Source organism: Canis lupus, chromosome 16, assembly GCF_011100685.1.
Source record: "Canis lupus familiaris isolate Mischka breed German Shepherd chromosome 16, alternate assembly UU_Cfam_GSD_1.0, whole genome shotgun sequence".
NCBI classification, from domain to species: domain Eukaryota; kingdom Metazoa; phylum Chordata; class Mammalia; order Carnivora; family Canidae; genus Canis; species Canis lupus.
Genome location: NC_049237.1, coordinates 5,096,229 through 5,113,491, shown reverse-complemented (window position 1 = coordinate 5,113,491; position 17,263 = coordinate 5,096,229). Strand labels below are relative to the sequence as shown.

At 35.2% G+C, this 17,263-nt stretch overlaps 1 protein-coding gene and 1 long non-coding RNA gene across 7 annotated transcripts in view; one reads left to right on the top strand and one right to left on the bottom strand.

Moving 5' to 3' along the window:
- The window catches only part of LOC111090216, a 32,301-nt gene extending 15,321 nt beyond the window's left edge, over positions 1-16,980 (top strand). The window contains exons 1-4 of one of the 2 annotated variants that reach the window (XR_005371210.1): positions 8,613-8,692; positions 11,231-11,319; positions 15,576-15,769; positions 16,870-16,980. This is a non-coding gene — a long non-coding RNA (uncharacterized LOC111090216). Of the gene's footprint in view, positions 1-8,612; positions 8,693-11,230; positions 11,320-15,575; positions 15,770-16,869 lie in introns of those variants that run through there. The other variant, XR_005371209.1, reaches the window with a different exon arrangement.
- TPK1 (thiamin pyrophosphokinase 1) overlaps positions 1-17,263 on the bottom strand; it is a 325,794-nt gene that overhangs the window by 193,844 nt on the left and 114,687 nt on the right. For 4 of the 5 annotated variants that reach the window (XM_038559275.1, XM_038559278.1, XM_038559279.1 and 1 more), the window contains exon 3: positions 14,160-14,229. The exons of the other annotated variant lie outside the window; for it this stretch is intronic. In XM_038559275.1, the coding sequence (XP_038415203.1) occupies positions 14,160-14,229 (70 nt within the window). The remainder of the gene's footprint in view (positions 1-14,159; positions 14,230-17,263) is intronic. 5 annotated transcript variants of the gene reach the window in all.

Below are 17,263 nucleotides of genomic sequence, written 5' to 3'. Positions count from 1 at the left end.
GCCTGAAAAGTGGGAAAAAATACTTTTAAATTCATAACTTTTGACCTCATATCTTAATTTCCAAGAATCTACTTTAAGTGCCAAGAACTCATGTAAACTTATCTAAGTTTTACTTACTGATATTATAAAAAATTGCAAACATGCTTCTGACATATGAAGACTGATAAAGAACGTAATGAAACTTGTATTTAATGACATAATGTGTTCATAATAGTGTCAAACAGGTATGCTGTAAAACAATATATGCACAAAAATCCCTATTTTATTATGTGTGCATGCATACACTCAGTAAGAGAAACATGATTACAAAAATATGAAAATGAAAAGGTTATGTAAAAATATGAATACTGAGAAACTAGGTGAATTTAAGTTATTTTTATTTTACTTTTTATCTTCCTATATTCCACAAATTCCTTATAATGAACCTGTATTACTTCTACAAGTAGGAGAGTGCGTGAGGGTAGTGAACGAGATATCTTTAAGAGAAAGGACTATACGTGGGTGCCTGGGTAGCTCAGTCAGTTAAGCATCCAATTCTTGATTCCAGCCTAGGTCATGGAAATCGGGGTCATGAGATTGAGCCCTGCATCAGGCTTCAAGCTGAGCATGGAGTCTGCTTAAGATGCTTTCCCCTTCTCCCTCTGTTCCTGCCCTACTTATATCACACTCTGTAAAGAAAGAAAAGAAAAAAAAGAAAAGAAAAGAAAAGAAAAGAAAAGAAAAGAAAAGAAAAGAAAAGAAAAGAAAAGAAAGAAAGAAAAGAAAAGAAAAGAAAAAAGAAAAGAAAAGAAAAGAAAAGAAAAGAAAAGAAAAGAAAAGAAGGAAGAAAGAAAGAAAAGGAATGTATAAAGTCAAATCAATAATCAAAAGGTAAATACTAAATAGTACAGATTTGGCTCATTTAAGTGAATTGATTTTCCTATTGCTATTATTTGTAATTATAATTTCATTAAAAATTGCTTGTTTAAAATTGAACACAAAGTTCAGACTTTGCTATATATGATTTGGCTAAAATTGTTGGTTTTGGTAACCTGTTGGTAATGTCACCTGTATCCTAACTTGACTCCATCATATTAAAGCATCAGACTGCACCAGTGTTATTCATGACCATCAACTACTTCTCCCCACCACATCAGAGGTACAAGTTGGTGAATAGCTGCCATACTGAGGAAATTCACCATAAAAGCCTATTACTGGTAAAAAGGAGTATTAAGACCACATTCCTATGTGAAAATGTTCTTTTCACTGACTGATACAATGATAAGATGACAGAAACTATAGTTGTTTTTCTTGCTCCTAACACATGGAACTGCTCTCTAGTTACTAATAACCCACTAATGTACAGCCTAGGAAAAAATTGAATACACACTAGAGGCCGCTAGTGATAAATAAGTGAATTTTGCATGAAGTAAAAAAACATGATGAGAGCAGTAGACAGAAAACTGCATTCTAAGCTTCTAGCTTCAGCTGCCTTTTTAAGTGCTATGCTTCAGTCACAAGACATTTTTTTCCATCTATAAACTTCTAATTTTTTTAGTAAGAACTAAATCAGGGCAAATTTCTTCCTAAAATGAAAAATCAAGGGAATTTTGTAATAATTTGTATTATTGTATTCTTAAAGCTGTGCTTTTAAGCAATGAAACCTTTTTACATAGTGCAAATGACGAAAAAAAATTCTCCTAATTGCCACAAAGATTCAGATCAAGTAAAGAAAACCTAATGCTGTGTGATGTAAATGTGTCTTGGTAATAGTTCATTGAGAGGAAGATATTTTTAAAAGTTAAAAGCAATCTAAAAAATATCACAAACCCTGCAGAAAAATCATGAATCATAGGAGTGGTATTTTAAGGAGTCTACTCAGAAAAATATACACGATAACATGAACTCAGAGAAAAACAATCATCTGATTAAAAGCAAGGCTTTCTAAAATTAAAGAAGTATACACTATGCCACCTTTATTTATTTTTTTTTTTCGTGAGAGTGAAAGAGAGAGAGAGAGAGAGAGTACACACACAGGGGTGGAGGTAGAGGAAACAGGGGAAGAGGGTGAGAGAGAGAGAGAGAGAGAGAGAGAGAGAGAATGAATCCCAAACAGGCTTCTCTCAGTGTGGAGCCCAAACTCAGGGCTCAATCTCATGATCCTGAGATCATAACCTGAGCTCAAATCAGGTTTAACCGACTGAGCCACCCACACACTTCACTAAACCCATGTCTAAAAATCTGTGAGGAATGTTATTAAATTTCTCAGAATACATGAGAGGTCTTTTATCATTTACATATATGATAGGTAAACATTTACTTCCTTTTTACTGTCATTAAGAGAGTGAGGGGGGAAAAATCTTGTATTCTAGGGGCATTTTATGTCACAGTATGTTTTAAGCTACAGAGATGCCTATGGCAGGGGAAGTATGAAGGAGATTCCTGAAGACCCTTAGCTGATCCCAGGACACAGTGATATAGCAGGGGCAGCCAGAGAGGAGGTGTTGTGGGTGGGCATTTGTGGAGATTTTATTTGCATTTGCATTTGTATTTGCATTTGGCTGTCCTTACCCATGTTTACAGAAGCTAACACAGTGTGAATCTTGATGCTAGGCACAGCCCACTCCAGAAACAAACAGGAGTCAGGTATTTACTCATGCCACCCAGACAAACAAGGGTAAGGTAAGGGCAGATTTTCCCTTACCTTCTCAGTTTGGTCAATCAAATGCTTTTACACAAGAAAAGACAGGCCACTGGGAATTCTGCAGCAGCCCCAGTGCCTGGCTCATAGAGGGCGGAGTGCAAGCTTTCCCTTGTTCTTAACATGCAAATATACCATGGATTTGGTTTCCATCTTCTGGCATATTTCTTTCCAAGCCTAACTTTCCAGTCTTCCCACTTATTGTTAACTATAGTATTTTTAATTGATTTTATCAATGTTGTTTACATTGGTCAGAGATTTTCTGTTCTTTATAATCAGGAACCCCACTGATAAAAAAAAAAAAAATTAATTCCTAACAATGTTACCTGAAGAACTTTTAATACTAGTCTCTGATTCTTCTCTTAAATAAAAGTAACTAAGAATTACTTTACTGGGTCAGAAATATGTTTTCATACTTAATCTATGAAAGTAGAATACATTACATTTTTATGGAAGAGCATGTCTAATCATTCTTACTATTAAATATAATAGTGACCTGCTTCCTGGGAAGGAGACCATGAAAAAGCCCAGACATAATGCAATGCTTTCACTGGGGGGATAGGCTAGAGGGGACATGCAAAGAGGTGATTCCAATGTGTTGTGATAAATGTTACAAGGGAAGCAATGGGTAAGAGAACACCTCGGAAGGACACTGACCATAACATGTGAGAGCAAGAAATCTAGCCACCAAATACCCTTACCTAGTTCATTCAGGATTTGTCATCTACTGGCCTTTGAGGAAATTATTATATTTTCAGGGAAAACTATCAATACTGTTCAACTAAAAATATTTAGTTATCATCTTTTGTCAAATTTGGTCCTGTGTGCTAGAGCTATTTCCCAAGATAAAACAAGAAGAAGGAGTTTTGTCTAATTAAGTAGAAACACCTACAGACAATTTCAACATAATGTAGGATAATAGTTGGAGATTGCTCAGAAAATTTTAATTTATGTCTGACTTAGGTCTACAGAAACTGGTAGTTACCAGCAAAGACTTCTGGGGAAACACAACACATGAGCAGAGTTTTGAAGGAATTATAATACTTGAAAGAAAGAAGAAGAAAGAGGGATGTTATCAATGAAGTTTAAAAAGAGGGGTGTTTGTTTCTTTTAATACAAGAGGGTTTTTATAAGTTAATCAGATACAGTGTTCTTAAAAAAAAAAAAAAAAAAGTACCTCCATGTTAAAACTAACTCCTTGGCATTTCAATGGGCATGCCAATGGTTTTTAAAATAACTGATCAAGTAAGAGAAACCAGTATTTAGATGGCACCAATATTTTCAGTAATCATTGCTAAACAGCACTAATGCTTAAACAACCACCCCCTCCACGGCCCCTCCTGCCTTATGGAGCATACCCCAGATGTCAGGCACGCATGCATGGTATCCAGAGCACAAATGAACGTAACCAGACATCCAAAACAGAGCTCATGGATCTAAATGCTGTGGGATGAACACCTTCTTCCCTACAGTCCAAGCAAAGCATGGCTGATCTCATTCAACAAAAGTGCTAAGTGCAATTCTAAATCAGACAATTTGCAGAGTAAGTCAACATTTTTAATATTTATGATTTTTATCCTCTCAATCTGGGCATTTACAGAATAGTGTGTCTCCCTGCTCATCATTTAAGTTCCCTTCTCCTGACTGTGAAGCAGCTCTGAGGTATGCATATTAGACATAATATATACATGGATATATACAAACATGTGTGTGTATATATATATATTTACACACAATGATTTTTTTCCTTAGGGTGGTAAAATATTTTCTGTCATATTTTAAATAGCTTTTTGGAGACTCTTCAGCATATTCTTGAATTCTCTGGCTAGAGGTAAAATTGAAGTCTTCAAGAAATATAGTCTCAAACACCTCTCAGATCTCTAACCCAGAATTGTAAGTGAAAAGTCCAGAGCTTATCTTGGTGTGAGTGCCATTTGGATATATTCTCACAAAATTTATTAACTAGCCCTTGCTTAAACTGAATTCTAGCTGTCACTTTTCTGACCTTATTTAATAGGAAAGCCATAGCTGGCTCAGGTGCAATCCCACCATCAACTCAAGTTTCATGTCTTATAATGATGTGTCAACAGATAATGCATGCTGTCTTACTGGAGTCATGCTGCTTACTCTGGTCTGATAATACAAAGCCAAAATTTTAATAATGAGAAAACCACACAGTAGTATCTAGGTGTACATGTGCAAGCAGGCATGTATGTGCACACACTTAAATAAGTATGAAAAATCAGACAGGGACATACATATGGTATATATAATATATATAATGCGATTATTCTCTATCATTACACATATATTAATAATATATATAATTATATGTGATTATTCTCAACTGCAATCTAATATTTTGAAATATATAATATTATAAATAATATATAATATATATTATATATAATAATCACATAGGATATATTATGTGATTATTCTCAATTATTACTAACTCTACAATCTAATAATATATTGAAAATAAGCTGAAAACCTTGAAAAACATGAACTCTTAAATTATATTAACAAGTGCTAAAACTATTCAAGTTTGTTTTCAAACAGTAAAATTAAAAGAGTCATGTATTACTCAAAACTTTTGATAGATGATCCAGGTTCCTCTGAAAAATCATCTGAGGGAAATTTATTTCTGAAGACTCCATCCACAGTGCAGGAAAAGAAAAGGGTTTTGTCAGGAACATACTTTATGAAATAGAATAGCCATAAAGAACAATGCCTCTGATTAAATTTAGTTGTAAACTGACTTCCTGCAGCTGCTTAAAATGATTTCACTCTGAAAATTTATTCTGACTTCATGCATGATCTGACAAACATAGCATCTCTACATACACATTCCACCCCCTAGGCCCCCCTAAATGATTCAGAGCTATGCATGGATGACTTTGAGATCTCTGATTTATAGCATTTGATAACCAACAGACTAAAATATATTACAAAGCTAATTCAATCAACAATTCAAGATAAATATGCCCTCAGTTTATTGTGTAGCGTTCTTTAATAACAAGACTCCTATTACAAATTTTCTTTTAAATGTACTAATCATTTCTACCTTCCATCACTTAGATTCAAAGACCCAATAATGTTGACATGCTTACAGACCTTAGTAATTTGATTGAATAAATACTTTTTAATAGAAACTTGTTGAAGCAAGTGACTAAAATTGCTTAAGGCTAGGCTTACAAGAAATCAAGGTAGGGGATCCCTGGGTGGCTCAGCGGTTTGGCGCCTGCCTTCAGCCCAGGGCGCAATCCTGGAGTCCCGGGATCGAGTCCCACGTTGGGCTCCCTGCATGGAGCCTGCTTCTCCTTCTGCCCGTCTCTCTCTCTCTCTCTCTCTCTCTCTCATGAATAAATAATAAATAAAATCTTTTTAAAAAAAAAAAAAAGAAATCAAGGTAAACCAATGATCTTTAGATTTCCTTAAGTACACATTGTTTCCTTTCTATATGTTCAAACATACTGAAAGTATCTATGCCATCAAATGCACAAACATTAGTTAAAATAAATCCAGTCACTGAGAAAATTACAGTCACAGGTCAACTGAAATCAATTGTCATATATATTAGAGGCTGAGAACACAGTATCTGCTCAGATCCTTGACACCAATTCATTCCATAATAATTTTATATTAATGGTCTTATTCCATAAAAAACTAGCGGTACTGAGCAAGCTTTTGCAAGATTTTCACTAAGATACGGGGAATGTAAGTGTTATATATGAATCTCTACTACTATTTATATAACTTCTAGGGTTGAAGTGACAACTTCGAAAATTATGTTTGGCTTTGACTAAAAGAACTAACATTCCTCCCAAAGAATCACTTGAATAAAGTGGTAACAGATTCCAACTAAAAAGATAATTCTTAAGAATCAGGTCTATCAACCACATCCAATGAACAAACAAGATTGTGGTGTACCCACATAATAGAGCAGCACTCAACAGTGAAAAGGGACAAATTACACACAATCACATGGATCAACCTCAGAAACATTTGGTAAGTAAAAAAGGCAGATACATAAGACAACAAGCTGAATGACTGACTCCATTTATAGGACATTCTAGAAGGTTTCAGGAGCCAGGGTAAAGGAGTTGGGGACTGATGCCAAGAGACAGGAAGGAACTTTTTGGGATGATGGACACATTCTACTCTTGACTGCTGGTGGATATGCCTGTATACTACTTCATAATATATTGATTTGAATGCTTAAAGTGGATGAACTTTATTGTATGAAATTATACCTGAACAAAGATGATCAAAACCAAAATAAAGAATCAGAAAAGCTAAATATTATATTCCTTCATTCCAACCACAATATGAAAAGAGCTTACGACCTTTCTAGGATGTTGTACAATTACTACATGCAAAGCATTAACCATGGGAGAATATTTACAGCTATTGTCCAACGCATATTCAACTATTCTATAATTCATCACATCATAACTTTGAAGAGCCATCCTTTATCCTGTTTATCCAACTCTTGTGTAAGCAGCCCAAGTAATATATTTCTTCATAAAGATTTCTCTGACTACTCCACAAGACCCTAATCTCTTCCTGAAATGTCCCAGATGGAGAAATAACAGCTCAAGGAAGTGAAATTACTTGCCAATGTCTCCTAGTAATGAGGTCATGGAATCAGATTTTGGATCCTGATCTAAGATTTTTTTTTTTTTTTTTTTTTTTTTATGACAGAGAGAGGGGGGTAGGGGGCAGAGACACAGGCAGAGGGAGAAGCAGGATCCATGCAGGGAGCCTGACATGGGACTCAATCCCAGGTCTCCAGGATCACACCCTAGGCTGAAGGTGGCACCAAACCACTGGGCCACCGGGGCTGCCTGGATCCTGATCTAACTAAAGAGTGTGCATGCCTTCTCACTCCACAATTCCTAACCTGGAATTCCTGTTATCTGCAGTGAATGGACAGAGAACAAAACTGTTAAGTTATCCATCTGGGGACAGACAGGTCACTGGTTCCTTCAAGAGTGTGTCAGATACTTGCAGCCAGGTGCCTGGTTTTGAAGCCGATCTGTAACAGTTAGAATCATATGTTACTTAGTTATTATTTTTGTTGTTGTTGTTACTTAGTTATTTAAATCACAGTCTGAAGTTGGCTTAGCGAGGGCACAGGGAGTTTAGATAGTCAGATTCCCATTGGATCACTCTGAAAAGTGGTATGGATCTGCTCGTAAGAAAGCTGCAAGCATATATAAAGCTGGGAAGTATGAAATCCAAACTGTGAGAAAATTAATGGTCTGAACGAAAATAAGGGATCAAGCACGACTCCTCCTTTCCTGTTTGAGCGCTACAAACTCTCCCATCATCCCACTTCGTCAAGGCCTGTCTATGTGAATGGTCAACTGTGTGATTTCAGGGAATTTTTACTGGATGCTTATCTTTTAAATTTAACAGAGAGCAGCTCTTAAACATCCGAGCTGAATTAGAATAATGTTTATATATGATCATCTATAGTACTTTCTATTTAGGATGCTGTATTCGTCAATTATTCTGAGAAAAATAACCAAAAAACAACTCCTCCTCCCCATTTCAAGCTCCTATAAGCTAATGACACCAAAATTCATAGCTATTCCTCAGACTAGTATACAGATGAGTTTTAGAGGCTCTGTGTCCTTTAAAATCACAATTAAAAAACACTCTCACATGTAGCACTGATATTCATGTTACTCTCAAAATGTTAATGAATCCAAAGGCAAGAATCTTCATTTCATGATAAAAGACTCATTGAGATAGGAATGAGGACACAATGTAAATATAAGACTTTCTGAAAAAAAGTGCGTCATATTCTATACGTGATTTCAGACAAAATGGGCGTAATCTTTCTAGATATAAGTCATTGTGGTTTATACTGATTAATAAAATACAATAAACTACCCAAAGTTTCTTCTGAAACCCAGGCAGTGAGAAGAGAAGGCAAAGGAGAAAACAGAGGAAACAGCTTGGCTAAAATGATATGTAAAAGACAAACCCTGATAACTCAAGGTAAAGAGTTTAGACTGTATCCAAGAGACAAAACAGAACTTCCCCTCCTCCCTGCTAGTCAACACACCTGCTCCCGTGTACACACACACACACACACACACACACACACACACACCCTAACCTTTTACACTCCAATGGGATCCTCAGAATTGTTTCTAGTACCCTCATTCTAGATTAACTGTCCATCCTCTGTGCTTTCCTCTTTCACACAACCTATCACACTGGACTAGAATTTTCTCATTATATGCTTTATAATCTATCATATTGTGTACTAATTTCTTCTTTATTTCCATTACTCTAAGTTTTTTTGTGGGTGGGAAACATACATTCACAGTAACTATGAAAATGTCTAACCATAGAAGGTATCCAATAAGCATTTGAATGAATAAATGAATGACAAGTTAAATGCTACATTCCTATTTCTGCCACTGGACTGTTCTTAGGAGAGTCTGTCTCATTCCAAAGCTCTTTTTACTTTATTTTTTGATCAGTTTACCTCAACTTTCTTAATAGAATAAGGTTTACAAATGTTTACGTAGCTTTAAAGGTACTTTTTTTAAAGAATGAGATCAACTCTTTTTCCCATACAGTCAGATTACTTTCATGTGGCATTGATTTTGTAATTCTGGTTGGTTTCTACACATCGCCCACTCTCTTCTTGACACCATCACTTCTTCAACATCTTATCATAATTAGTGTGACCTAATTAGAATTAGTGTAATTCTCTTATAAGAACCTATAAAAATGTTTCTTGATTCATTTTTCAGGGTCAGACAGCTATCAATTCTGTATATCAGAAAAAGTCCATATAGTCAAAATTTGATATATTAAGATTCCATTTTATAAAGACCAGAGATATGCAAAATTAACAAAACATGTATTGGGTCAGCAGCAGTGTCCTGTGAGGGGAGATGGTGATGGGAGGGAGCATGAGGAGGGCTTCTGCAATGCTGGTAATAGCCTATTTATTGATCTCTGTACCATTTACTCATCTGCTCCCCTTTGTGAAAATTCATTGAGCTCTATCATTATAATTTGTACACTTTTCTATATGCTTGTTCTTAAGATCTCCTACAGTGGAAAAAGTTGGTATTCACTGCCATCATTGATGGCTTTTCTGACCCTGCTTAGAAACTGATGAAAGCATCTTATCACAGATACTCTTTGAGTATCTATTAAAGACACAGAAAGAGGAATCACTGGGTCGGAGCGGAGGGTGGGGGTGGGCAGGGCGCTTAACTCTCCCACAACTTTTACTGTTTACCTGCTACCCACAAATAGCAATCTTTCAATATTCTTTGACGTGAACATTTAACACTTCGCTGATCTACTATAGTGTCAACAAAATTGTCACTAGAAAAACACAAGAGGGAGTGGTGCCTGGGTGGCTCAGTCGGGGAAGCGTCTGCCTTCAGCTCAGGGCATGATCCCAGAGTCCCTGGAAGAGCTTCAAGTCAGACTCCCTGTTCATCAGGGAATCTGCTTCTCCCTGTACCTCTCCCTGTACTCATGCTCTCTCTCGCGCTCTCGCTCTCTCTCATTTTCTCTCTCACAATAAATTTTTTAAAATGTGTTTCTTATAAAATACAAAAACAAATGAGTCCTCCAATGGCTATCAATGATGGGCAAGAAACAAAATCTGTTCCATAAAATCTTCCTAGAAAATCTTACCCTGCTTCACTTGTACTTTTTTCTTTCTGCATCCTGTGATTATTCTGACTACAAGGCTGTGCTTTACCATCCTGGTTCAGACCAATGGTGGGTTTTATCTACTTTTAAGAAGGCAGGAGGCAGATGTTATGAGGCTATCAGGAGTTTTTAATTATAGATTACTGCCAAAACACTGACATGCAACTTCAGTCAGTATCAGGTTAAAGCTGATAATAATTGGAGGCACTGGCTCCTACATCTAATACCCCACCACAGTACCCTACATTTCTAAAAACAGCTATCTGGGGTTAGGAAAACAGTCAATTAAAAGTATGGGAACAGAGTTGTGGAATCACTATGCTGTACATCTGTAATATCATGTCATTGTAGCTCAGCAATAAAAAATACATATCATATATACTAATCTACATATTATGTTGGAATCAGAAATCAGTGGGGATAGTTCAGATGATTTCGAAAATAATGTTGGAGAAACTAGGTAACCAAATAAATGAAGTTAGACTTTTTTCTCGACTGAAAAAAAGAGGGGAGGGGAGAGGAGGAGAGGAGAGTAGTACAATGTATGGAGTCTTCCTAAAACCTCTTCCTCTTTAATCTCAAGTCCATAATTAAAGCTGAGACTCAAATGTCATTGGCGGTGCCCATCCTACATTTCCCTGACTGGGTCTTCAACCTGCCTCAGTCTGACAGCCAAATTGAGGAACCTGTCAGTCCTCAGGGCTTAGGTTATCTGGTTTATCTAAAATGTGAAGGTCAACCAAAGTCACTCAAAACCTTATGAGAAGAGAGAACAGAATAACTGTAATAAAATACTCATCTATTAACAAATATTTGTGGAGTATCTAATATTCTCACACAATTTTCTAGGCACCAGGGAGCTTATATTCACCTAAAGAAGAAAACTTAGTCACAGTTTCTATTGCTCCAAAGAGTAGAACCAGCAGAGTGGACTCAAGGTAATTCTTTGCTCCTTAAGAAGTAACAGATATTTTTTTTTCCTCTATTTCTCTCAACTCACTGACATATGTTCAAATCAACACGTATTATTTTCTCAGCAATATAAAATACCTAGGACTTCTTTATGAAAAAACAGATATAGGCATTTTCAGACATTTATGAAGATGGAATAAAGTGGCACAAGATCAGACGTCAAGTCACTGCTGATGCTTGCCACAGCTCTAACCCTCTATAAACCCTCCTCCTCCTCCTGCTCCTCTCTCTTCCGACATCAGTCTTCCTTCCACTCCAAATGTCTTCAGTGGGAGATGATTCTCTACACATTCATGTTTTATTGCATAATTATAAGGTATTACAATGTAGATATGGACTTTAAATAAACAAATACAACAAGCCAAGCAGATCCGCCAATCATACTTGGCTTTTAAAAACTTCTATCTTTTTCCTTTTTCATTGTCTGGCTTTTCTGTTAAAAATGCAACTAATAGGAACCATGTTTAGTCACCTATATCCAATTAGCGTAACTGGTTACAGTTTGTATTTAATGAGGTTTACTCCAAGGATTTAATTCCCACATGAGGCAGTTAGTATATTCATCACCATTTAGACACTCTATCCAGGCCAGCCATGTCCCTAAGTGTCAGAGTATGAATCACGGCACACACATTACTACAACGAGAGAAGGAATGGAAAGTACATTTTCTTTGAACATCTTTGTATACAGTCAAACGATTCTCAGATAAAGCATATAGATCTTTTGGAAGACTTCCATAAGATTACTTGTAAGTCTGTTAAGAATATTAGAAATGTTATTTTGAAATTTAGGCAAAAATGATGGTATTCACTCCACAAACTTCATAATCTGCTTTGCTTTCTAATGTGAATAAAAGCATCGTGTGTTATCTTATTAGCGTCCAGCCCAATCCAGTAAGAGGAATCAGTATAGAAATCTGTATTTTTTTTCACAAGCATTTTAGATGGTTTTTATGGTCACAGCACAATTAGGAAGCACTGTGTTAATATCTGTTCACAGCTCTGGTTCATATAAATATGTTCATGAGCTACACCTACCATGAGAAAAATAGTACTCAGTACTAGGTTTCTTGCCAGTAAGCCAGCTATAGGCATGAAACGCAATACCCAATTCATAATCTTGGCCTCATGGGCATCATGCTCTTCCCTGAACTGACCCGGGCACTGTTTAGAGTATTTTTCATACACTGTCCATGTCAGGTCTTAGAGAATATGGTCAGAGGAAACCATAAAGTTAAAAAATAAAGAACCATAAAATGTTAAGAATTTAAACTAGGCTGTCACTATTGCCATACTCTTTGATAATTCATCCAGTCCCTAGACATTAGCATTCCCAGTCTCAAAGGAAACATGTTCTCCTCCTATAAGCAACCGGCTGCTTTCAAAAAGCAGCTCCAATATTAGAAGCCTGAAGTTAAAAATTCTGATGCCATAAAGTTGTATTTTACATCATTTCAAACTACATATATTTAATTCACACCTGTGGTATGTTGAATCATAATATTTTTATTTTATTTTTTTGCAGCAAGGAAGTGATTTCTCAAACTATAAACATTTCAGTACATTTAATAACACATATGATAGAAGTGGAACTAAATTTCACAGCTAGTCTACTTATACCTAGACTGTAAATTCTTATGTTTGCCAAGAGGCTGAACTATAAACATGTTGGCAATGAGCTGGATTTAAATTTACTCTCATCAAACGTATTCTCTTGTCTAAAAATAGCTCACCATGCAAAGATAAGAAAAACCGACAGCACAGACAACAAATCATTAAGAAATAAGTCATTTATCTCCTAAAATATATGTGTGTGCATAACTCAAAAGTAACTAAGTTAAATTATACTCAGCTTTACTCAATACTATTACAAAAATCTCACGTCTGCCATAGGATGTATCATTTGTTTATATGAGGTTGGTTTTTATTCATTTAAACTGAGTTTTAGTGATGCCTGGGTGGCTCAGCGGTTAAGTATCTAGCTTCGGCCCAGGGCGTGATGGAGTCTCGGGATCGAGTCCTTGTATGGAGCCTGCTTCTGTCTCTCTCTGCCTGTGTCTCTGCTCTCTCTCTCTCTCTGTCTCTCATGGATAAATAAAATAAAATCTTAAAAAAAATAAAAATAAAAAAATAAACTGAGTTTTATTTTAGTCAACGTTCAAAGCCCTTACAGATTTTGAAATTTGATAATGCTACTTAATGAAATTTCTGAAGTAGCAGAGACAATGGGTTTTATTTACTTATTTACTAAAAATTCTTAAGTCAAATTTAATTAGCCAACATATAGTACATCATTAGTTTCAGATGTAGAGTTCAGTAATTCGTCAGTTGCGTATAACATCCAGGGCTCATCACATCAAGTGCCCTCCTTCACGCCCATCACCCAGTGACCCCAATCCCCCACCTACCTCCCCTCCAATAACCCTCAGTTTGTTTCCTAGAGTTAAGAGTCTCTCATGCTTTGTCTTCCTCTCTAATTTCTCCCCATTCAGTTTTCCATCCTTTCCCCTATGATCCTCTGTGCTGTTTCTTACATTCCACTTATGAGTGAAACCATAGGATAACTGTCTTTATCTGTTTGACTAGAATGAGGAGTTTTTAAATAAGAATATGATTGGCCTAGTTTTTCTCAGAGACATACTCAAAACAGAGAAATAATACAACATGGTGGAGCAGCTCTCTCAGTGAGGTGGTTTTCTGTTAATTTTGAAGCAACGTTAAGGAGGAACATTCATCAAGGAGAGAATAAAACAAACTGAAGAACAGAATTAGTGGTGTTTTGGACACAGACTAAAAGAAAGCATACCTTTCCCTCTCTCCTTCCATGGTATCATATAAGCGGTTGGCACCTCCATCAGCACAGGCTCTTAAAAGAGCTTCAAATAGAAAAAAAAAAAAAACATTTCAATATAAGCAGCTTAGAGCAGTACCTCACAAATGATAAACATTAAAAAGTAGGCACTCAGACACACACATCACGCTTTCTCCTCTTTGGATCTTTTCACATTCAGCCAGTGACCACTGCAATAGAAGTGATCCTACACAGCACACACCCAAGTAATTCAGAATCACCTAAGAGAGCATGTATTTCCTTTTTGTATCTTTTTGGATTCCTCTTACTAAATAAAAGAGGAAGAGTGTATAGTGTGTCTTCAATATCTCTTGAAGCTAGTTTTTTTTTCTTCTTTACGAAAGAAGAGAGGCCTCATGCTCAGTAAGAGACAATGGGACATGGTTATCACGTTTTGTCCTTCATTAATTTTTACAGATATGTTCTATTTATGGCAGGTATAAGTTTTCATATTTTGTTCTGATATAAAAAGTTTCTTTAAAAAATAAAATTATAGATATAAGATTGTTAAGACTTTTTAAGATTAAGTAACCATCTAAATAATGTGTGAACACTATTAACTGTCAGGTTGCACAAAATTAAAATTTGGGAAATACTAAGATATTCGTGTAAGACTGGCTGTCTCCCCAACTGAGACTTTTAGGTCTTGCTTTCACTCTGGAATTTGATGCTGCTGATCAACTGTTCTTCAAATTCTCTTAATCCACAGATTACTATTTTGTTATTGTTGTTATTTTTTTAATTTCAGAATACCAGAACACATTAAACATTCAATATACGTCAGTCCTCTTCCTCGATTTTTGTTAGAATGAATATAAATCTAAAAAAGCCTGTGTTCCTGGACAAAAAAAAAAAAAAAGAAAAAAAGAAAAAGCCTAAGTTACATAAACAGTGCATGACAAAAATAAGAATTTTTACAAAGATATTTACTAATTACCTACAAGACACATTTCCTTAGGAGGAATGGCACCCACATTCACATGAAGCCACAAATATAACTTGCAGAAGATCACAGAATATTCTGCACATTTCCTAAATATCAAAACCTTAAAGCTCAAAACCATCAAAAGGCAAAATGGGTCTCACATATAAAATATGGGCATGGAACTGAATACGGAGATAGAAAGACTGATACATAGAAACAGATGGTAAACTATCAGCAATTTAAGTATATAAAACAATATTCTGTGAACAAAATGAACAATATAGGACATCTTTTTATATAAGAATCAGTTCACCCAAGTAATAGGAAAACCTAAGAAATAGTTTTTAGTGGCTATGGATTATTGAATAGAATGAGTTGTCAACTTCACAGTATAGTCTTCCACAAAGATCTGACGAAATTCAACATTTATACCTATTATGTTCCAGGCCCTAAACACAAGAGCAAAATTACACACAGATCTAATACCCTGGTCTTACGACTGAGCAGGAGAGAGACCAAAGTCTGATGTGCTGCAGACTCTGATCACCACAATAATAAAAGCAACAAAATATAACAAGGAAGTGAGACATGAATTTCAGTGGCAAATCTGTAAAACTGCTTATCAATAAATCCAGTTCAGGTAAGATTAGCGTTACTTTCATATTACCGAAACTTTCTCTAATGTCTATTCCTTCTTATGCCTAAATTTAAATTGATATTTTTAGAGCAGCTTATGAAAAGAGAAATATTTAGATCATAGGAAGCAAATCTGTCCACATCTATTACTGTTTTAAATGGCAAAGGATGCTAAAATAACCATGAGGAAATCTGCAGACTTTTCTCTCATTACCTTTAAGTTGAGAGTAGGGCTACAATCTCCCTGAAAGGAGAAACAAGTTCCTATCTGTTCCTAAAACTATTTGTTTTCAACACAGTCTGACCAAAAAAAAAAAAAAAAAATGTATTCTACCCTCTTTAAATTTTAGTAATAAAATATTGCATCTAGTTTGAAATACTTTCCATATATGTAGATAAAATTATGTTTGAATGGTAGAGTATTTCAAACATAAATAATGATGGCATGAATTCATTGATAGCACCTAGAAAAATGAGTTACAAATATTACTGTTAATGAAAGCGGCAAACTAAAAGAACCAAAGGTAGAAGTAATTTTACATAAAATGTTTTTTGTAAGTTATAATGGATCATCCTCAAAAATCTATTCACTTCACCATTTAAATTGTATCTTGTAAAATTTTCATTGGCTTATACAGCAAAAGTTTTGCATATCTGTCAAATATTACAATGTCAATGGTTGAGCAATTAGGCTGATAATATACATTAAAATCATTAACTTTATATATTGGTACTACCAGTAAGTATATCAAATGCATCTGTAACTAACAACTTTTTTTAAACTGGCATAATGTAATCTAATGTTACTGACAGATAATGAAGAGCTCCATTCAAAATCAGAGGTTAATTGGCTATTTTCTTAATTTCTGTTGAATAAAGTTGGACAGAAATAATTTGACTTTCTCAACAGTAGACTATTAAATTAGTTGCAAGTATTAAAATGAAAAAGTAAATAAAATTTAAAAGCACTTTTCAGTTTAATTCAGAGAAAACAGTTATCGAAGATTTCAATTCTAATCTAGGTCACTTATTAGTCCTATGACTTTGGCAATCCAAAACCCGCTGATCCCAATGTATAATAAAAATTATTATATATTTTGCCAGATTCACAGAATTTTTCAAGGACTACAGGAAGACCACACAGACAAAGCTAGAAGGAAGTACCATGGGAAATATTTTCTTATATGCTGTTGATGACACTTAAATTTGAGGGACAGTTTGCAGATTAATTAATGCAAATAAAAATTTAAATGTGCATCTCTCTGACCCAAAATTTCTATGTAGTCTTTATAAACATGTGCCCTAATTCACAAGGGCACATGTACAAGGATGTTCATTGTGATAATATGTATAATCATGAAAAACTACTAGCAAACTTAATTGGTCACCAGCTGAGTATTGGCAAAATATCATAACCATAGTAGGGAACCATAAAAAAAGAGGGTAGCTCTTACATGCATTTGTATGTTATCATTTATCAGATATATTGTTATGTAAC